The sequence below is a fragment of the Amphibalanus amphitrite genome, unplaced genomic scaffold (assembly GCF_019059575.1).
Source record: "Amphibalanus amphitrite isolate SeventyFive unplaced genomic scaffold, NRLGWU_Aamphi_draft 000381F_arrow, whole genome shotgun sequence".
Lineage (NCBI taxonomy): Eukaryota > Metazoa > Arthropoda > Thecostraca > Balanomorpha > Balanidae > Amphibalanus > Amphibalanus amphitrite.
Genome location: NW_024881875.1, coordinates 241,438 through 264,561, shown reverse-complemented (window position 1 = coordinate 264,561; position 23,124 = coordinate 241,438). Strand labels below are relative to the sequence as shown.

General features: G+C 54.9%; 1 protein-coding gene across 1 annotated transcript in view; it reads right to left on the bottom strand.

Annotated features, from left to right (window-relative positions):
- Positions 1-23,124, bottom strand: part of LOC122390077 (LIM domain transcription factor LMO4.1-like) — a 48,061-nt gene that overhangs the window by 17,971 nt on the left and 6,966 nt on the right. The window contains exon 2 of the mRNA XM_043382706.1: positions 16,569-17,064. Within this exon, the coding sequence (XP_043238641.1) occupies positions 16,569-17,020 (452 nt within the window). The 5' untranslated portion in view covers positions 17,021-17,064. The remainder of the gene's footprint in view (positions 1-16,568; positions 17,065-23,124) is intronic.

The window sequence follows — 23,124 nt, the reverse complement described above, 5'->3', positions numbered from 1 at the left end:
TCCTCCCGGATTTCATATTTTTATTAATGTTACCTTGACGATGTCGAGAAAAAAAAACGTTTAGGAGATTTAACAGCCTGAGATACATTCAGTATAAGGAAGGGTCAAGTCTAGGGTTACTTTTACAGGAAAAGTCGAGAGGGGGAATTAAGTTCGGGGCAAGGGCGGATCCAGGGGCACCTGAAAGGGGGGCCCAATGCCATTAGGTTTTTGTTAGGATGGCACCTGCAGAACCTTACCTACCCCCAAATCCTACTCTCTCCCCGGATTCTGGCCACTTTATATTGTTAGGTTGCCAAAAAATAAATTAGCTAAAAAATATGCGTAGGTAACCTTGGCGGTAAGGGGCGGGGGAGGTCCCAACTTGACTGCGCCCTTACAAATGTCAATCAGTAGTATCAACCTATTACCCTGGCCAAACATCAATTAGCGCCTTTCTAAATAGAGAGAGGTTAACACGTGACTATTTTTGCTAGGCCAAGACCGATTGAAGGACCCTGGTTCGAAGGAAGACCCCTGGTTCGCAGCGTGTTATGCGTGTTAATGTTAGAGGTCATGACCCCCGTCCCCTGCCAGTTTCTACGCCGACGCCTGTAGCGATATGTCAGTGATTGCGAAGAGACGGAAGAGACAAGACAAGAGACGGTCCCACCGACCATCCAATCGGTATCGGGTCAAATCTGTAGTTCCCGCTGCACTGAACGTAAAATGGTTGGATGGAACCTCAAATTGAAAATTATCTAAGCGCCAGCAACGTTGATTGATGACTAGAGTCTGATCAACGATGATTATAGAATCTGAGTAGCGAATTGATTGAAAATGGTCTCAAAAATAAATTTGAAAGGGGGAATTTCCCCCTTCCCTCCCTAGCCGTTCACGCACAATTTGAAAGGGGGAGCGGAATTTTCGAAGGGGGGAAATTCCCCTTTTCCCCCCTTTAAAAGTTACCCGGGGTCAAGGGTGCTAGATTCCTTCCGTCCTCGCTATCCTCAGGAAAAACCAATCCGCATCGCCCCTTGTCTTCATGCTTCCCTCTCTGGACTGGAGGTCACCCCACCAGCCAACCTGTAGTTGATCTCGGTTCCATTCCAGGACACATAATCCTCTTCGGGTGACCGTTGGGGAGACGGCTGGACCGCCCCGACAGGGCAATCATCCCACGGGAACAGTCACGCTTCCGCAGATCACTGTCGCTGGCTCGCACAACCAAATTACTACACCATAGCACAGTTATGTCATAGAGCTCTGCAAGGGCCTTCTCAGACCGAAAAAGATGGCTCCCAACAAAACAAACAATTTTATCATTCAGTTTTGCATCTCATCAGGCACCACATTTTTTCAGAGTGTTTATTATGCGTTCCGTCCAAAAAAAAGCGCAGTTCAACTTTCTCCCATTGACTTCAACGGTCTCCAAATTGACCCGACCTTTCTGTCAGCAATGTCAAACTTGCAAAAAAAAAATGTTTCAAATACATATACTGTTGCCCATTGAAATCGCTGAAGGTTCTAAAGCGATCGGTTAGTCGATGTATTTAGATATGATGAGCACAGGAACTTTCCTTGAGGTAAGGTCACTTAACGTGACCTGGTGCTATGACCTTGAATGACTTGAATTGGGCGGGAAAAATGGGTCATTTGAAATCTTAAATGTTAGATTTTAACAATAATTGCAAACACTATCCCGGCCAAATAGTGAGTGAGAAGGGAGCGATTCCCCAACCCCATGTTTAGCTCCTATAATTGAGCTAACTGCTAGAGCCTCGCGGAAAAAACGAGCGCTTGCGTCGTTACGTGACGCAGCGACTGTTACCCCATTTTAAAATATCAGTGACCTCTTAGGGCAGGTCAAGGGCCCCAAGGCATTGGATCGGTTTTTGGTGAATAACTTCGCCAAAAAAAATGGTCGCATTATCGTCATTTCGATACAATCGTGTTTTCTGTTCTCAGACGCGTCGATTTATATGCTTTTTTGCTTAGATGACGCAATTTAGGATGTTTAGGTCAATGTCATGTTAGGGCAGCACAGGTCACGAAGCTGTTGAAAGGAGGACATGTTGCATAACATTTGATTCGGCAAGTCTTGCAGAGTCCATTGATGGCTGTCCCGACTGGCTAGCTCATTTTGATCGGGAGTTATTGACGAAGCACTCCTATTGACGAGCACTCCGTCACGCAAGGTGAACAATGCAAAAGTGAAGCATTAAACCTTGCCAAGAATGTATGAAGTCACGATTTCATGTGCTTGAGGTATAGTTTTTACTCTTAGGTCATTTCCGACGCCAAATTAACAGTTTCCATATTTTCCCATTATGCTTATATGACACTAAGTGCGTTACGGATTTGCATCATTTTATAACCGACAACCGTGCAGTCTGCAGAGGTTTACTTAAGACGTCATAGTTAAGTGACCTGACATGAAAACGTGGTTGATTTCAAATGATCCGGCTTGAATCAAATGTAAGGCATATGAAATGTCAGCCTTCTATCATCAGTGTGCTTTGAGCTACCGCAAAAAAAATACATGGTGGCGGCATCCATCCCCTCTTCTCGGCCGGCGAGGGTTAAACCTCGCTTCGAATTATTGCAGATAATGATGCGACCGAAAACAAAGCATTTATCTGTGTCTAGAACGGCCGCTGACTTGTTGGACAAGATCCCCCATCTTAATTTGCTAGATGGGAATAAAATACTCGGCATATGATACATAATACATATATACCCCACGATTTGCCCTCGCGCTAAGTCAATTCTAATCATCACTGTCGCTTTTTTTTCCGAGATGATGTCGCCGCTTAACCGGTTTTTTTTTTATTGCTTGCTTGCGTTGAATGGTCATTACGGATTATTGAAGGATTATGATATAATAGGAATGGGGCAAGGGAGGATATGCACTGCAGTGCAGGTGTTTAATTTAGATCACAAAGGCATCATTTCCGGCATCGTGCAGAGTCACTATCTTCCCCTCCTCTGCACTGCGGCATCTCTGCGCCCCACACACGGCGTCCTCACTCCACGGCCGGCCGCCGCCAACTGACCCACTCGCCGGGCGCCGCGACCTGACCCGTGTCACTGCCGCGGCCTGCGCAATAGAGTCGGGGCTGGAATCCGGGGGTTCGGCCGGCCGGCCGGCTCTGGAGCGGGGGACTTTTTTAGTAGACCTACTGTACGCGGCGCGACACATGGGTGCTGACAGCGGAGTTTGCACGGACAGGAGACACAAGGCCACTTGTGGCCGGCACTGTGCGCCGCTCTGGGTCTGCAAAGTGAGCCGCGCTGTCACCGGCGGCGATCGGGCGGCACCAGCGGCCCCGGTGAGCAGACATTCCAGACGTGGTTTTATACCATACTGAGGACCGAGAAGACCCGGGCCTGGTATGTGGTGTGATCAAGATTTAAGGGCGACGGTTTCATTAAATAATCACGTTCCATGATTTTTAATAGCAAATGAATCAATTATTGGATCAGAATCACGTAAAAAAACTGCATTCATCAGCATGGCCAGATAGTGTCCTCGCCCCAATGATGCAAATGGACTGGTTAAAAAAGCGGCCTACGCAGACCTCAAACTGGCGTATCGTCACTGCTGCAGGGCGTCCAACAACTCGCAAGTAGGACCACCAAATATTTATACGAGCACTGACGAACGAAACACTCCCGGGCCGGCAGCGCGAGCAGTCCCGTATCTGCTGACGGGTGTGAGACTGAGCTTCACAGATCGATAGCGCGCTGAGCCCCACAGTCCCTCACGGATATCGCAGCTAAATACCGCGGCGATTCGCACCCACCGATCGACCGAATCGAAATCGGAGCCTATTGCTCCGACACCGCTCATCCATTGAACCGTCACCGCGGCCTTGGCAGGAAAATAATCGGCATCAAATCGCGCCGACAAAAAATCGCGCAGCAGCGGCACCACTGCTAGACAGACAACGACGAGTGACGGTGGAACGGCAGACCAACTGGCCGGCGTGACGGAGCCGGAAACCGGCTCAAAGGACACAGATACACAGACAGACCTCCCCACACCCACAGACACACAGCCCTCCTAGTCCTTCCCCACACACAGACACACAGACAGCCTCCCCCCCCCCACACACGGACACCCCCCCCATTCCCCCCACAAACACAGATTCTGCCTGTACGGGCCGGTCCAAACAGCCGACTCCGTGATGAATCGCCTCTCCGGCCAACTGCCGAGGCCCGCTCGTCACCTGGTCACGTGACCTCTCGTCGCCGGGTCACGTGACCTCTGTTCGGTGGGCCGTGACCCGTCTGCAGAGCGGTGCGGCGCGCCGCTACCGGGACGAATGCAGCAGGTTTTGTGCTATACCACGGGCAGCGGACTGGGCCACGCACAGACTGCCGGACGAGGGGCTCCGAGCTGGCTATCGTTATCTCTCCGGCGCGGTGGAAGGAAGTGCGGGAGAACTGAATGTCGCCTCAGCAGCGACTTCGGCCATCCTCACCGGAACAGGAAGGACGACAAACAGCAGATAAGTCGTCCAGTAGTGGCCATAGAAGAAACACACGAAGTAAACGCAAGCGAGTCTATGTGTCGTGACCGATTTGTTATGGACTTGTTACTAAATATAACGAGCCGCAAGCGTTAAACAACTATCATTTTCTGCATTTTAATTCATTTTGTTCAAGTGTATTCACTGAGTGAAAGGACAGGCCATGTAGGCATACGTTGCACGTCTTGGCAACCTTCAAAGTGCAGCCCGCACGCCAACATGGGCTTCGTTCAGCAGATTCAAGGAACGTAACGCCTGTAAAACACAAAGCGCTGTGCTGAATCGCCGAGTGCGTGACTGTTTTGTGATCAATGCTGCTCCGGTAAGCCCTATTTGACCGCACACACGCTCCACCAATGCGGAACTCCGATCAAAGGAGCCACTACCTGCTCCACCTCGGAGCACGTCACGAATCTGTTCAGTCAGATTATCCGCCAGGACGGCAAGGAGCCGTCCACGGCTGCCCCCAGGGGCGCGGCGGGACAGGCGGCGGGTCTGTCCGACAGACCCACAGGGACCATCGGTAGGAGGGGATGTGGGGCGATCCGACCGGGGAGGGAGGGGGAGGCAGCCGGCGGCCCTCCCCGGAGACCTCCGACGGATTTCGACAGAGAAGCTCTCCTCCATGATCGGCGATCAAATCAGCGCCGCCAGCGGTCCGATAAAATAATATTATGCCGGTGAGTGCCGCGGGGCCGCAGCTTGGCTGTGCCGAGAGCCGCGGGGCCCCGGTGAATCGATGCGGGAAATTCGCGCTCACCGCACTGGTGTTGGGCGGCCGCTGAGCTGGTGGCGGAGAGGTGTCGCCGAGCGCTCCGACCGAGTTGGAGAGCCCGGCGGCCGGCGGAGGGGAGGGGGGGGGGGGGAGGGTCGCCGAGCGTGTGTTTACCGTGACCTTGGTGCGTTCCGCTCCGGCCCGCTCCCGGCTCCCTCCTCGGTCCATACAGCCCCGGTCGGCAGGGTGGGGAGAGGAGACTCGGCCTGAGGCTGCAGGGCTCAGTCGGTACTTTGCTCGATAATAAATGAACTTGTGAACTGATAACTTTATCGCCTGCTGTTTTTCCTCTGAGCTGCTTCCTATTGTAATGATTATTTACAGAAAATGAACTATTTTAATTGATAACCTTACTTGTTGTTCAAGAAGAAGTGAGGAGAACATTAGATGTAAAACAAATTATGCATTTAGCCCCAGGCAATTTATGCATTCCCAAAGTCAGCAACACATCCGCGCCTATAGTTCCCTTGTTGAGGGTTTAATCTATTTACAACGGTAGGCATCAAACTGGCCCGACATCACACTATAAGTGGCGAAACTATTGCTCGGTATTAAAATGGCAGCTTACTTGGCAGATGCCTTATCGGTCCGCACTCCTTAGCCGAATTAATCAATGCATGATTTTATGAATCCGGTCAAAGTTTTCAGATAGCTCGCCCAATGTGGACTACTGGCTCTCAGTTGTCGCCCTAAATATCACCCTTCCCCCTTGTGGCGGCTCGTTTCTCATGGGCTCGCCCCGTGCTAGTTAGACTAATTGGCAGCAAGCCTGTCTGGGCCGTACTTTTTGCGGTGTGTAGGTCGCCTATCAGATGTGCCGCGATTCTGGCCGTATCAGGAAAGAGACTCCGACTCTGTGCAGCGCAGTTTGGTGCGCACGCCAGCGCTGCCTATGAGCTCGGCTGGGCGGCTGTGGGTCCCTGTATCGGCCCCATGCCCCCTCAGTCAGTCCTTTGTCAGGTATGTGGAGCAGAGCCGGGCAGAAGGACTCCAGCCCAGGGCCGCCCCGTCCGTCTCCCCAGTCGTCCTGGCTCTCCGCGCTCTCCCCGGCCCACTCCGCCGCTCTACCCGCAGTGATTGAAGGTCACTAATTGCCAGGTACCGGGGCCGTCGCGGGCGCATCTCATCATAACCCACGATCTACGCCACAAGCCGGTCGCACATATAAGCTCAGCTGAGGGACCGTGAGTCCCACCCGCCTCCAGCTATGAGCGGAGCTGCCAACGGAACGACCGCCAGCGCCGCTTCAATCAACATCCTACGGCGCGGACACGTGCTGCCGGCGAAGGCGACGTACGTATTTATGACAGGTGCCCGGCCAGGCTGTCGGCCGCTGGTTAGCTAAGCGCTTTTCCCCGCGCCGAACCACACAATTTGCATGTGGCTCGGTGGGTGATGGGTGCGGGGCGGGGGACGGGCGAGGGTGAAATGCACGGACCGCACTCGGGTGGCCATGAGGACGGCGGTAGGCAGTAGGCAGCCGGCCGGTAGGCAGGCGGTAGGCAAGACGGGGCCGGCGGGCGGCCGGGAGGCGCGGGAGGGCGCAGTATCTCACCCGCCGGCTTGGTGCAGCGTCAAACCGGCTCAGCTGACCATTCAGGGCCAACGCGACCAGTCCGGCGCCCCTGGCCCAGCTCTTCCTGGAACGCTATCGCCGCCACTCGCGCAGCATAAGCCACTGACACCGCAAAAAGGTGCCAGTTTTACTACGAGTGCGCAGGATTGCGGCGAATTTCGGCGGCCGGTCGCTGAGCCTGCCCGGCGCTGCGGCGCAATTCTGGCAGTCCGCTCGGAAATGGTCGGCATACCGCCGGCCGGTGAGCGGCCGCACTTGGAGGATTACTGCGCCTGGGCACGGGACCGAGTGTCACCGGTCAGCGGCTGGGATATCGCGGGGGTACCGCCGGGGTCTCGCCGGGGTACCACCGGGATACCACTGGGCCACCGAGGACACCACTGCACTGGGGTACCGCTGGGGTACGGGATACTCTGGCAGAGCTCCCGTGCGCCAGTGCGAGTGTCCCGGTCCCGGTGGAATGCAGCAGCGCGCGCGCACTGTCACTGGAATTCGGCAGGAAAACAGACCCCGTCTGTCCGACAGGGGTGGCCCGGTGTCGGTGCTAGAGTGCGGTTCCTGCGTCTGTGCGGGACCCGGACCGAGGCGGGGCCTAGTGCAATTCGAGGCGCGGCTACTCTCGGTCAGTGACAGCGCCGGACACTGGGCGCGGCAGGCTGTAGAGCACCGGTCAGAAAAAAGCACCGCAAGCCTCCAGTGGACTGGCCAGCTTAAACTGCTGCCGGACCGACCAGATCCAGCCACCAGCAGGTTGACATTCGACTCAGCCCTCAGCTATAGAGGCCGCCCAGTCATCGCACTAGTCCGCGCTGCTGGTAGACCGGCGCTACGGCGCTGTCAGGCCAGCACCGCTGCAGTAGCAGTAGCTGCATCATTAGCAGCAGCAACTAGTGACGATCCAGAGTCAGCCTGCCATATCCGGAAACCCAATCAACTCAACTCTATAAAACTGCTCATAACACAGCCGCCGTCACTGAGTCCGCCCGCAGCCGAAACCACTCCTCGATCGGGTTCCTATCGGGGCCCGATCGGGCGCTATCGCCGCCCATCGCGGCTCCGGCGGGCCTCCATACCTGATCGGGAGCCGCAGAGATCAATTAGCGGCCTTTTTCACGTGGCGGCGGACAATCGGCGCGCACTAGATCAGCGGCGCGGCGTTGCGTCACCGGGCTGCAATGTCGCCGCACCTCGGCGGGACCTGCAGAGGAGCCTCCGGGACCGGCGCGGCGGGTTTCACCAGTCATCGGCGGCCTGCAGACTGCAGACTGCGGACGGCGGCGGCGGACGGCCGCCCCAGACACCCGCATCAGTCATAGTGAGCGCGACATGGACCCGGCCGGCCGGCGGGGGTGCCCCGGCCCACCCCGGCCTCAGTTCCGGCCCCGGCCCCGGCACCCAGCGATTCGTCGCCATTCAGTCCGACTGCAAAACAGACGAGCCGCAGATCGATCGGCATATATGATTAATTCGCACCTTTGTGAGTTTTATGTGCGCATGCCTGGCCGCGGGCCCTCCATTGGAGGCAATGTCGGCCCGTAATGATTCGGCGCCACCAGTTTGCACCCGACAAAGGCGTCATCGAATATGGATGGCGGAGATACATCACCGGTCATGTGGGTTCAGCCGTCGCGTCCAGCCGGCTAAAAACCCATCGATTGGGCCCCCGGGCCTACAACACTTTACCAGGCGAGCCTAACTGCCCTCGGCGCTAGAAGCGCGGAGTCTGCCGGAGAACTCTGCCCTGACCGTGAGCCCCGGGGCAGCGTCCGGCGGCCCGGCCGCTGTCCCGTGCCGAGTAGGGCGCCAATGCAGTGACAGGAATTAGCTAATGGCGCGTCTGTTTAATGCAGCTGGTATGACACCCGGCCGGGGAAAAACAGCGACGATCATCAGCGAATGGGCTCCGGCGCGCGGCCCGGAGAGGACCGCCGCCGGGAGGGGAGCGGAGGGGAGGGGAGGGGAGCGGCCGATTTAGACGAGTAGTGAGTACCCAGCCAGCGGAGCCGATTAACCGGGCTGCTCCGCACGCTCCGGTGGCCGCTCGCATCCCCCCGCCCGCGCGCTCGTCCGTTCGTCCGTATGTCTGTCTGTCTGCGGATTATTACCTCAGCGGATATTACCACTGTAATAGAGGATCGGCAGAGATATGTCTGCATACTCGGCTAATGGGATTATGCAATGCATGCAAAACACTGTTGAAAGCTGCATGCGACCGCGGCAAAAGACGCGGGCACAAAGACGTCGGGCGTTACGGCCCAGCGACAAAGATGGATTACAACACGAACTTCGATTGTTGGGTGCAATTAAAGTAAAAGAAACGTTGTCACTGTCTTGCCTTGCCGTACCAGCCGTATAAAGAGCACCTTTCAACAGAGATGACAAAGCGCAAACTTTGTTCTACGTGGCAACGAACCCACCGAAGCATGTCACGAATCTCGGCACGAATCAATCCTTGCCCGATGGAAAAAACATAACCGGATTTAATTGTTTGATCGTGCACATGCCGTTAAAATAGAACGATTCACATGATCTGACACGCCTTTTTTAGTAGGGCCAGGGGGGGAGATCTGTCAAAATGTCGGGGGGGGGGGGGGGGGGGTCCAGGCCGGGCAGATGGAGGCGGACTGGATGCAGTACCATTGACTTACATAGCAGTACCTAATTCGTTTTCAGGGGGGGTCCTGACCCCCGACCCCCCCCCCCCCCGAGATCTCCACCTCTGAGTAGGGACTGCAATGTATAACCAGGAATACAACAGCAAAGAGTAAAAAAGGGAAGATTCAAGACGGTCTGCCAGTCACTCTTAGCTTCAGCGTTAAGGGCCCAACAGCTCCATCAATCTATTGTGAGGTGAAGCTCTCTGTAAAAAGTTGGCAGCCGTGCACGCCGCCAGGCATCCTCCGACAAACAAGTGTCGTGTCCCTGTGTGACCGCCACGGTCCCACGCTCCATCCCCCTCCGTCCCCCGGCACCGAGCGGCGCGGCCGCTTCCCCGAAGATGCATAAAATATCGTCATTGTCGCGTCCTGACAGCGCGCCACGTCAGATCCTCTATAATGGACGAGCATGGCGCGATCCTCCGCCACATCAGAGGCCGGCAATAACGGAACAGGGGTGCATCGGATCATAATCGCCTGTCCCACTGATTTAGCGCGGACTTTGCTGCTTAGGAAGATGTCTGACGATGGTTTGAGCACAGGCAGCCGTGATGGTTTTCGCTGAGTAGCCTTTGAAGATATCGCTATGAAGTGGAGGATACGGTCTCAGATTTATGCTGATCCCTTACAAGAGTCTCGGGCGTGTGACACAGCGCGGCGCGGGTGCTCGGCCCAGAGGAGCGCCAATGCGTGGGCACAACCGAGTGCCCTTATCTGATCTGTCATTCATACTTAACGTGTCAAAAGCTCGACAAAGGCCGGCTTTAATTCGTTCAACAACTCGCACATCTTGTCCAGTGAGACGTCTATAACCATGTAAGATTTCGCCCACAAAAACTGAAGTGCACTGCCCTTCACATAAATCACGAGTACATTTGCAAAACAAATGCACCAACGTGGTTTCTCCCACGCAAAACAGGTTTGGGAGCAAAACTCCCGGCAGGAAGTCCCGTCCTCTGACTGCACTCGGCCTCTCTCTCCTCTGCCTTATCTCCGTCTCCTCTGCCCGGCGCCCTCTGTCTCCCCACTGGGCGACTGACAGCCAGCAGTGATTCACAAACAGACTACATCCGGCGCGGCGGCCGGCGGGCGCGGCCCCGAGTCCGCCGCACCTGCACACTGCACAGTGCACAGCCAGCGACCATATTTTTACCCGGTGGCAGCGGCAGCGAGGAGGCTGCTCCCGAGCCGTGGACCGAGCTGGGACAGCTCACAAACGCCATGAATTCGGCGACACAGCGTTCAGCGACGGTGCGATGGAGTAAACCAGTCCCTTGCCGATCCGTTCCTCCCGTCAGTGCGAGGATTTCTGATCAGTGAGTCATTGTTTTTCAGTCCTATCGTACGGTGTACGGCATTTCGAAGATGGGGTTATGTTGTCCTCAAGTCTCAAAGCTGGGTATACGGCTTGTAAGCATTGTGTTTACAAACCATCGGAATTCTCCAGACTGCAGCGCTGCTGACTGTCGAATGATTTACCTCTCGAGATTGAAAGGACTGATTTATAAATTTGGTAATGGTCGGATTCCACCTCAGTCTCTAACTGCAGCGTCAGGGTCGCCTCTCGTCCATCCGAGCCCAGTTGTCTGACAGCATGCCTAATTGATGCGACTCTAATGACGCGCACATCCAACTCGCGCCGTACACGACTGGACTCGTGTTTTTACGACCTTTCCATCTCTAATCCGACCGGGAGGCAGCCGGCGGCGAACCGCTCACGGCGGGGTCTCGGACTAATGGCTCACTGGACGGGACTCGGGAGGGCAGGCGGCTTCATGGCAGCACACAGAGACATCGCGGGCAGAAGGAGGGGAAGGCGCACCGCCGGAGGGTGGCTCACAGCTGGTGTTTGCCCGCCTCTCCGCGCGGCGGCTCGCCTGCCCGCCGGCACAGACCCGCCTTTGTCCCATAGAAATTCCGCCGGTACCTACCCGGCCGGCGGCGGTGGCAGCCATGACGCCTGAGGCCCGCGGCAATGAGAGCCGAGAGGTGAATACAGCAGAGACTCTGATTGTGACTGGGACTGTGATTTAGGAGACTGTGACTGGGACTGTGGAGACTGGATGTGACAGCGGATACTTTACTGAGGAGACTGTGATTGTGACTGTGGGAAATGGAAAACTGTGAGAGGGATTGTGAATAGCTGTCACTGTATCGTGTCAGGCCCCGAAGTACTAGGAAAGGCCGAAATACGGCTGAGGGCTTTATTGGAAATGAGGCTAAACGTGACGGCCGAGACGGCCCAGGTCTGGGGTTGACTGTAGCAAAGCAAAGAAGTAAATTCCACTAACCGAAGCTATGAGTAGGTAATCACTTCAAGTTCTCCAAGTACCTACGTTTTATCTTGAACGTCTCCGTTAAGATGCCGATGAAGCAAGCGCATTTCTATTAAGTTATTGCCAGAATATGCAACGCCAATTACCTTCAAAGCGTTTCAACTCCACAACTGTCAACCAATACCGTTAAGACAGCCCACCGAGCCAAGCTCACTAGGCTGGCTTTCCTCATTTCTCTTCAGCTGGGCACTGCGCTGTCACCTGCGGGGTCCACCGTCCACAAACCACAACAATGGCCGCTCCGGCTACCGATAGGCGCACACCTGTGGCAAATTGCCCCGCTCCAATGACGCTTGATTGAGCTTTGGACTTAGTGGAGCTCACCTAATCTGCAGAACAGCCCAGCTTATCATCATTAACAGGATTCTTTCATCGCTGGCTTTTAGGATTTTTTTTTTTAACAGGACGTATCGCTAAAATGGAAAAGTTGCATCTTCTCGAGGCCTAAAATGCTCCCTAATTTTATCTGTACCTACTTATAACGGTGATGCAGCACTACATCTGTGAAGGTAATCATGCTAATTATATTGTCATTTTTCGCCTCTAGTGTTGTCCGACAGGTGGCCCTCACACTAACCAGCTCCTGATGAGACCAGCTATGACCTCTGATATTGTATCAACACGTAGCCCGAACGCTGCCAAACACAGAGACACACAGATATACCTGCACATGCGCCGGCGGATAACACGGGCAACACAGTCAAAATAGTTTTTTTCGTATGCCCTATGTAAGTGTCGCGCACCAGCAGGCTACTTACTAAAAAAAACCTTAAAATTCATTTTACTTAGCTACCAGCTAAAATTTATCAGGAAGATTACCGCACCTGTTCCGTTCTTGACTGGCAAATCAATCACGACATTGTTGGAACTTTTTTTCCGAAACCCACACGAGTAAAAGTGGTGAGCGTTTCGGCGCGGTCGTCAACCCCGAGAGTGGACCGGCCTGGCGCCTGGAGGGCCCATTATTGTTACCGATATAGCCTCGCGCACGCGGTCGCCGGCCTCCTAACGCCTACCGTCAGCAGAATTATACCCTCAGTGACGTCATCAGGGCACTACAGAAATGGTCCGCCGAACAGTCCTCACTCGGCGAGTTCAGAAGTGGTTGGAGACGCTGCAATGCTCCACTTCGGGAGACCGCCCGTCTATTTCACGCACCAACCAGTTCCACGTTGAACTCCCCACAGCTGCTAATGTTGCGGTACAGCTCTGCATTTCCCGGTTATCTGAGCTCGCTTAGCTCAGTATTGCGCCGGCTATGACCGTCGCCGGCGGGCAGCGCAGCCGTTACAGCTCGGGGCCACGCAACGTCTCGTGCCGAATCGCCCTGGCACATGCCAATACGCACCCACACCGCTGCGGGCCCTGCCGAGATTTCCGGGCCGGCCAGGTGCGCCAAACGAGCACGTGCTGAGCAGCGGTGGACTTCGAGTCACCTCCCTCCGGCTTCCTCGGTCGGCCGCGAGACGGTGCCGGGCCCAGCAAACAGAATGAGCGCGGCATTTACAATCCTTGAACGGCTATTAGCGCGATTTACGCGGCGCTGCAACCAAGACGAGGGCGATAAATTTGCCCATACAACACGGCAGTGGTTTTATTCGGCCGGACTCGCCATGTCTCGCATATGGGGGAGTGGGGACAGAACGGGGATCGTAAGCAGAAGACATGTGAACGGTCACGGCGATCCAAGGTACTGTGTGCAAACCCGCAGGGTTGGGCTGGATTCGGAAGTAATGCTTCTCTGAAAAGGAGCCTAGAAGATTTGTACACCATTTAGCCATACTTCTATACGCTCATGCTGTATGGAATTATGTAGTCTCTTTAGATGGGAATGTCCTTAAGGACATGCATGCCGTTTCCCGGAAATCACATTTGTGGTCCATGCATCCATTTGTGGTCCATGTTAGATTTAGAGCCTGATAAGCACACGAACAGGGGCGGCGCCACGGGTTTTCGATAGGGGGGGACGGGGACCGAAAATCGAAAATCCCAAAAGTAGATACTGATCGTGTATGCAAAAAAAAAACGAGGCACGTAACGCCGCGAAACTTGGCAAGGCCCAAAACACATCGAATAGTGCATCCCGTTTCCAAACTTATCCTAGGACACCTAAGATCGATCACCTTTTCAAGCATCCTTGCCTCTAAATTAAAATTTGCAGTCTTGCCAACTCAAAGCTGGTTTCCTACAAGCTGCGAATTGCTTAGGTATGAGTAGCAGTGCCAGCTACTCTTACGTTTCGTACTTTCAAATTTTCGATCTTACGTCTGGTCAGCTTCAGGGCTTCACCATCATATAGTCATGGAGGAAAAGTGGGAATGTCTTCTGCTCTGACAAGTGCGCCAAAATTGCAATATAATTTCAGAATCATGACATCACCACCTGATCCATATGCAACGGGCAGGGTGCAGCTAATGGCTAGCCGTCAGTGGTCATGTCATCGGTGGTCACTCAAAAGGCCATGCTAGGTCATGGAAGGTCACCAGCCGTTATTTGATCACACTTTCTGATTGATTTTACTTGCCAAGAGCTTTGCGGGAAAAACGAGCGCATGCACCGTTGAAAAAAATGAGTGAAAGGGTCTCAGGTCCGGCGACCTCTGCAGGTGAAATGCCCCAGGGTAGGATTCCGGTGCTTGTTGATTAACTTCGTCAAAAATGGCAGTAGAGCTGTGATGTCGGCACCATTGTGTTCGTCATGATCGAGCTGGCGCGACCTGCATCGTTCTCATATTCACCCTCCAATCGTAACAACTACAGCAGGGATTGGCAAATGGCGGGGCACTCCCTTTGGGAGGTAATGAAGGTCTCTGGAAACATCATCCCACATCCCTTTAGCATTAGTGGCTCTCCTTATGGAACAGGTTTCTTGACTGGTCTGTTTCACCCCAGAATTCAAAGACTAGTCAAGGTAAAGCCGAGCGCACCACAGTGAGCACAATTTGATAAGCTGGTGTATCTCAATTTTCATGTAGAACCTTTCACGTATCACGTACCTAAAACCCTTTCGTGCACTCATGCAAAAGCAACTGCCATGTTTCAACAGCTGGTAATGGCATTTTCACAGCCGCTGACGTAAGAAGAGGAGGGATGGGGGGCTCGATTAGACCCCCAGCCGTTCGGCCGCCGACCGAACTTAGTTTTGCAGAAAAAAAACGAGTGCTATCGAACCCCTTGACGAGAGGGAGCCGATGCTATATCCAATTATAAGGTCTTGGGCTACTGCGTGCTTTTTTGGTCCTGCCTGTGATCTATCCGAACACTTCTCCCCACAAGTGCTGGGGTTAAATGGCATAGATTTCAAATGGTTCCTGTGGTAGAACTGCCATGCTTGAATTTGACTAATTAGGAATGGAAAATTTTCATATAGTAACGGAAATCTATGGAATTTCAGTGAACTTGGTTTTATCGGCAATGGGGTCTGGCAGTGGGGTGGGGAGGTAATAAGTAATAACCCTGCCTGGCGCCCCAAAAAGGGGGCACGATCCCCGAGGCCCTGCCGATCACCTTATAACTACAGGCATCACAGCTCCACACCTTTTGCAGATGGCCAGGACCCCCTGCGATGCATCCCAACAGCAATATTTATTCAGAACCTGCCTTGATTAACCAACGATGCATTAAATGCGACGGATAGCTCTATAATGCATTATTATCAACTATTGAACGGGCCTCGCCGATAGGGGGGTACTGTACCCCCCTAACTTTCGATAGCGGGGGACCTGTCCCCCCCGTCCCCCCCGGTGGCGCCGCCCATGCACACGAATCACCAATTTCACTGGAACAGACGGCTGTACGCATAATGCATATTCCCTTTTCGCTAACAGAGTCGGAGCCTGGATTGTGATAAAGCCATCTTCCATATTACACTTCCAAGGCATGTTATAGTCCAGCTATGAGCTAGTAAAATGCCTATACATAAGCCAGCTTTTACAAGCGGAAGTATTTCTCGCTTTAATCATCGCAAAATCATCGTAAAGGCTACCGTGTGATGTGTTTCTCACTTACCGCACCTCTCGATCCTTGAACACGTTGCCTACAATATCCTGATCCGCTACCCATCTGGGCTGCGTCTGCACGTTCTCGGTGACCAACAACAGACTAACGACCGACCGATCGTTTCTGTGCTCCGTTGGCACCGGCACTGAGTCTGCCACTGTAGCCGGACTAAAGCGACCGACACTAAGTCTGCCTCTGTTCGCGGATCGCAGCGACTCTGTCTACCCCTGGACCGCAGTGGCATTCACCGCTCAACGCCGCTGCCGATCAGCCAGCGCCATTATTTTGGCGGCAAATTCGCCGGAAATTGCCGGTCTCGGCCGTGTTCGAGCGACGATCCCGGGCGATTTCCGTAATTGGCCTAATGTCGCCGGCCCACTCGGAACACCCGCGGGACATTAAAAGGCAAACCGGATTATCGGCCGGGCGAAATGTCGGCTGCCATCGGCAGTGCTATATGTTGGCCGTGTGTGCTGTTGGTTACCGCCCCCCCCCCCCCCTCAGGAGCAGCGGGGAAACAGAGAGATGGTAAATACGAAGAGGGATTAGGCAAGTGACGTCGATTGTGTGGTGTGCGGTCGAGGAAGAAATGCACGCATTGAATAGGATCGGCGATGGATATGACTTCATGCTTAGCGCTGCACTTCTCTCTGCTGTGTTTCCCGTGACCCGTCCTCCCTTGGCATCCCACCAGTCCCCATCGGTGACCCACCTGACGTAGTCGGGCTTGCAGAGTATCATGTCGGCCTTTTTGAAGCAGGAGGCGCTGTCGGCCAGGTTAACGCCGCAGCAGCTGCAGCGCAGGCACGCCTCGTGCCAGTAGCGCTCCATCGAGTGCAGCATGGTCTTCTCGACGATCCGGCCGCCGCAGCCGCCGCACACCTTGGGCTCGCCGTCGTCCGTGCCGCCGCCGCCGCCGCCCCCGCCGCTCCCGCCCATTGGGCCGCCCAGCCGACTGTTCATCATGTTCGCCTGGTTCATGTTCATGCCGCCCAGGGGCGCCATTTTGCCGGGCCCCAGGTGGGGGCTCTGGGGTCCGGAGGGGGGCCGCGGCCCGCCGGGGTAGCCGGCCGGCCCGCCGGGCCCGCCGCCGGCCGGACCGCCGCCGCCCGGACCACCGCAGGCGCCGCTGTAGAAGTGGTTGTGTGGGTACACCGAGTTCATGATGGGAGCGTCGAGAGGGCCCGTCGGAGCGCTGGCCGGAGCACCTGTGGACAGAGGAGGGAGTCAGCTGACTGCAGAGTGGGCCGGAATTACAGCACGCAGCCCCGCTCCGTGGGCGGGAACCGGCCGTCCAGCTGCTGACCGCAATGTGAACATCGAGCCAGGTGTGAACGCGCTAGTTAATAATTTCACGTAGTTACCCTCGCGTGCTTCTGGAAAATTCGTGGCATGGTGGTGGCAGCCGATGCATGCTGAAAACATGTTTAATTTTATGCAGTCATTCGCAAAATTGTTCATTGGGCGGTCAGAGTAATGAACTGGCAGTAACGCCGTCATGCCAGCGCCCGGCAGGTTTCGCATATTTACGATGATTCAGCGTGTACGAGATGTCGGCCAAAATCGCACGTCATATACCACACTCATTTAGTGCGACATCTTCCCACGATTCTGCGGCCCTCTTTCGCACATCAATAAGCGCGGTTTCAAAGCCGGTCACAATCTGTGTGCCATCGAAGAGGCCTCGACCGGCCCCGCCCCTGCGCGTCCGTTTCATTCAGACTGGGCCGGGCCGGCCTGCTCACGGTTCGCTGGCCACGGCAGCACACAGCTGCCCCACATTCGAATGGAAAAAGAGGAACGGTGCCCGGATAGAGCCACGGTGATCAGCCCGGGCCGGCCGTATCGGACCAGCAGAGAGCGAATCCGAGCGGTGAGGGAGCCGCCGCCGCCCGGCGCCGCGCCGTCCGTCCCATCCCCCGTCAGCCAGCCAGGTGGGCCGCCGGCGCGGCGGCCGCTGAAACCGCCATGTGCGGATCCGAGACACTTTAATAAACTAATGGAAGATAAATTGACGCAATTACGGGTCCATTACCAAATGAGAATCGTTGCAATATCATCATCGCACAGGTTCTTATGTCGCCTGGGAACGGTTATTACGGTGGACTCATGGGCCGCTGGAGGGAGAAGGGAGACCGACGAGATGTGGAGGCAGAGCGGCGGGCGACGGGAGCGGCGGGCAGAGCGATGAGAGATGTGCGGGACGCATTTAATACGGGAGTGAGCTGTAAATAGTGAGATGGGATGAAGAAGGGCCGCGGGAAGCCGGGGGGAGGGAGGAAAGGGGAATTGAGAGTGGAGAGGGTTGCAGGGCGAGGGAAATACGGGCGGGAGAAGTTACTCACAAAGGATGATACATCTAATTCGTTACATTACTTACAAATACGGAAGAGTATGGCTTTTTGGATAAAGGGAACTTCATAATTGATGAAACGGGAATCGTTTGAATCAATTACAGACAATAATTGACCATGAACTAAAATGGCATTTCAGTAGACGATAAATTCAAGAAATAGATCGCCTTATGCTACTTATGCCCAGATGCATCGTTTAACGTTTATCTATCACACTACAGATTATGATAGCCATTAAAACGCTTTTAGTCATCTACAATAGGTATTTCAGCCCGTTGTGGAAACAGTCTCACCAGGTCACGGTATCCAGACTAGAAACTTAAGTTATTGTGGGCAACACTGACTGATTGATATTAAAGGGAAGTATTGATTTCTGAACTATCATGGTCGGGAATTTTCACACTATACTGGGCGCTGGCTAACTTCAGAGGTAACAGTGAGAAGTCGGTCAGCTGTGGTTGCTTCCAGCAGTCGATCGCTATTTCTGTGAGTGCTCACGTGTTCACTTCTCATCTAAGACGAACGTTTCAAACACGAGGTGCTAAACCTTCACGCATTGTGTTACATTGGGAAGTTAATTTGGATACCTGTAAATAACCGCAGGTTGTTTGAAATAGACAAGCACTATTCGTTAGATAGGTATTAGGTATATAGATGATCACATATAGCATTTTCAAAAGTTTATGTCGCCGACAGAGTCAGTCACGTCCACTGCGGGTGGCGCACAGCACAATGGACGTCGTTAGACACGCATGCGTGGCAACCCGCCAGATAGACGGCGTAATAGACCGGGCATGGGGCCTGCAAACTGTGCACCTTGCAGGCTCCATGGCAGCCGCTGGAGCGGACCAGCTACGCGTCGGGTTGCGTGTCGGCTCGCCGGTCGGACGGGCGCGTTGGCAGACTCGACAGAGGTCAGCGTTGGCTGCTTGCGCACCCAGCGACCGGCGCACTGAGCTGAGACCTCAGCTGGAGTGACCAGAAGTGAGTTCAGCTGACTGTGCCGGACCGATCGGCCTTGTCTGTGCCGCCGGCGGAGGAGTTGCAGCAGCAGCCGCGCCGGCGCCGCCATGCAGGCTGCTGCTGCTGCTGCCGCCGCTGCCAGAGATGGTCGGAGAGCAGCCCTAATGGGCCGGCCGACCTTGGACAAACGTCTGAATCACGTGTCTGCCTCAGCACCGTCTCTGCCGAGCTGCCCGCCTCTGTCCCGCTGGTGTGTCTCCAGGAGCCGACACAGCTGTGGGAGCTCCACCCCGAGGGCTTCGCGAGCTGTACTCGGCGTCCCGCTAGATGGGAGTCTTTGTGTGACTGAGTTCATCTCCGTCAAACATAGGACATGAGCTGCAGAGAACTGTGTGCCTTGCACCAGGAACTCCAGCCATGATTCTCGTGTTTTTAGGCAGAGAGATGATGGGTGTGAGGATTGGATGACTCCTGAGGCGGAACGGACTCAATGCACTCTGTTTTTCGTGAGTGGTAGACATGTGCTTTGAAAGTCGTGAGGTGTGAATCTGCTGCCATCGTCAGCTTTGTTCTGTGGTTTGTGTCATTCCAACCTGAGACAGAGAAGAATCATGAGCCTGACGATTAACCGATGTGATGCATAAGTGAGCACAATACTGAGCAGACAAAAGAGCAGAGGTGAAGTTGGCGGCACGACGCGGATATTACCAGCTGAAAGACGTTTTAGGAGGTTTGATATCTACACAGGTGGCTGAGGACAACATGGAAATGCATTTAAGTTATATCGATGTCAGTATCGTTAGACGTCAGGTATGCGGCGCCAATATGGAGGGCAAGTACAGAGGGATAGGAATAGGGACCGAGGACGGTCCGCCAAGAACGGGACCTCTAAGCGAGGGGCGCGGAACTTTGAAGACGTGGGATGGCTTTATGGCCGCATATTTCTGAAAAGAACAAAAGTTCTAATGGCCCCTTGAAGACGTGATGGACAGACGTGGAGGTTATATTTTTCAAAGGGTAAGAACAGGACCACCCAGTACCTAAAGATATATGGTGAGGCAGGAGAAGCCGTAAACTCCAAACCGACTCTTGAGGACAGTGTAGCCGAGGAGTTCACGCCCGTCGTTGTTGTGCAGAGTGTTCAAAGTGTGCATATCAGTGTCCGCATCAAAGTGTGCATATCAGTGTCCGCAGCTCGAAAGAGGCCCAATTATCACCCAGCTAACATTTAATGCTGAGCTAATACGACTATAGAAGTAAAGAACTAATTTTGCTGCGACAAAGCTCTGGTAGCACTTTTACTTTCGGACAGCACCCACAGACGGGTTCCTAACCTAGCCCTGACCTCGCCGCTCCTACCGTCCCCGCCCCCGCTCGCCGTGACATGTGGGTGCGACCCCAACATGATCACAGTCCGCGGGGTTAGCACCGCTCGTGATGGCGTCTCGGCGCTAATCGGCCGATAAATTATGCCGGCACTTGTTCGGCGGTCGCCACGGCCGGGCGGGGCCGCCGCGCCGGCCGCACGGCCCTCATACACGTGAGCCAGCCGTGGTGGCTCATCATCGAACGCTGACCAGAGGTCAAATGCCATTGGCTCGATCCCAGTGGGCTGTTTCATTACCGTGGGCCGTTACTAAGCAGACACTACTTATACTAATGCCTGCGATGCACACAGCCAGCTCATTTGCAATGCCATTACTGTGAAAGGAAAGCGAGAGAGCCATTCAATTTTGCAGCTGCGTCAATCAGGTGGCCAATTGTCTGTGATTGCATCGGACAGGCGCGCAGCCCATCGCGGACGGCCGCGGAATAAGTTCTCCGGTCAAAGGCGACGGCGGGTCCGGGTGGTGGCGTGCTGGCCTCAGCGCGAGGAGCGCGCCGCGACCGTCTCTTCAGCGGCGGCCAATGGCTTCCTATTCTCCGCCCCGGGGCGCGCACAAATACGCCATTAACTTAATGATAGCACACGCGCAGCGCAATCAAAGTTTCGGCGCAGTGTTTTCTCCCCAGTGACACGGGCTTTTCAGCTAATTGCCTTAAAACACATAGGAATCCCACCAACTCGGCTGCGCCACTCTGGCGTTTCAATCGCGCCGGGCGCACGCCACTCTCGGCGCGTGTGGCCGCCGCCCTCGTCTGCTCATTAACTCGTCGCCACAGATCGGCCGCCTAATTAATATCGAGACACGAAGCACGGTCAATTGGCCGCCGCTAATCGGCCGGATATTAATTTTGCCATCGCTGGTCGAGCCCCGCGCCCGTCGGCCGGCCGAGCGGCGGGGCGGGGAGCGATCGCCGACGGTCCGATTGCCAGCTAATTGATTTGATAGTGCAGCGTCTGATGACGCGCCTCGCCCGTCGGCCTCCCACGCGCCGGATGACGTCACTGCAGGGGGAACCTCCACCGCCGCTGCCGCTGCTGCTGCCGGGCTGTTTGAGCGAACACTGATCGCGGGGCCGGCGATGGGACAACGGAGCGCTCTGATGAATGGATTCGGGGACACGGCGGCGCTTGTGGTGCTGTGAGAGCGTCGCGCTGGTGTCGGCCGGGGAAGCAGTGACGCTACGGGGCTCAGTGGGTGTGGGCCGGCATGGGAAGGCGTGCTTAAAACGGCCCGGTAATTCTATATTTAGCGGTAGTTAAATACAGCCATGAATGTGAAACATACACAGTAGCATGAGCCGTAACTTCTTTGTTCTCGAATTAGATCGGCGAAAGAATAATAAAAGTGAGAGTACAGATGTTTCCCGTTGGCGAGCTACGGTTTAACGGTACCGACCGGTCAGACGAGCTTAGCTTCTTTGAATCGCGCAATTTATCCGCCAAACATGAGGACAAAGACGGCAGTCCAGAACTTAATCCGCCTCGGCGATGGCCTTTTATGGAAAATCCCACATCTTATTGATGTGTTAGGAGCTGTATTCGCGGCAGCACCGCCCGACAAAGAGGCTCGGTGCCCTGCGGAATTTAAAGTTGCGGCGCGCTGATTGTCGGTATTCACGTCTTGTTATCTATGTTTTGGGGGCATTTTACCTCCGGAGAGGCTGCTCACAACATAAATTCCTGCTTGTTCGGCCGCGAAGACGTCTCCGACACGTACAGAATCGCCGAGCAATGAAATATTGGCACAATGTCGCAGAAGAAAACGGCAGATGCTACAAACGACGCTCGCAAGGCCAGTGTAATGAGCTAGCCCACGGTGAATGAAGTTCTGATGAGCCGACCTCAAGAGTGACGAAATGAACACAGCCGATGGCATGTGGGAATTATCGACCGCGCTCATTATAATGTAACCGGAACGCCTTTCGTGCGGCCGCCATTTAGCAACGCCCGGATTTATGGGCGAACATGAACAAAGAGCCGTCAGTGCGTCCGGAAATATTCACCGTCTGATTCACGTGTGACCGTTCCAGGAATCCCTCATCCCTCAGACTCTGAGGGCATTCCTCGAGCTCTATCTATCGTCTCTCTCTGGGGCAGTCGACGGACAGCGGTCGCCGTCCGTTCCCGGCTGGCTGGCGGTGCCCTCCCCGCGCGCGTCCTTCTCCCGTGGGTCCCCTCAGGCCCGGAATGGGGCGGCCAGGTGCGACTCTCCCCGAGAGCGGCCGTTCCGTTGGCGGCGGCCGTCACCTCGAGAGGCTGCCGAGGACGCACCTGCGACATCCGGTCCATCAGCCGACAGGCCTGAATGCCCCCAAACGACTGGCGAGCTGCTCAAAGGACCGAAACAAAGCGCTTAATTTTCTATGACCGAGAGTGATCTCGGACGGTTAAGACGAATTTAACGTGACGCGGATCGGTGGCTGACGCGCCGCTTCAGGGTCGCCGCGGCGCGGCAGTCGCGGCGCGTCAACACAAATCAATGCTATTCACGGTGGTAATTAGGGTTTTTGTTGTCGGCGCATATGCGAGGGAGGGTGAGCCGGTCGTGTTGGAGAGGGGCGGGG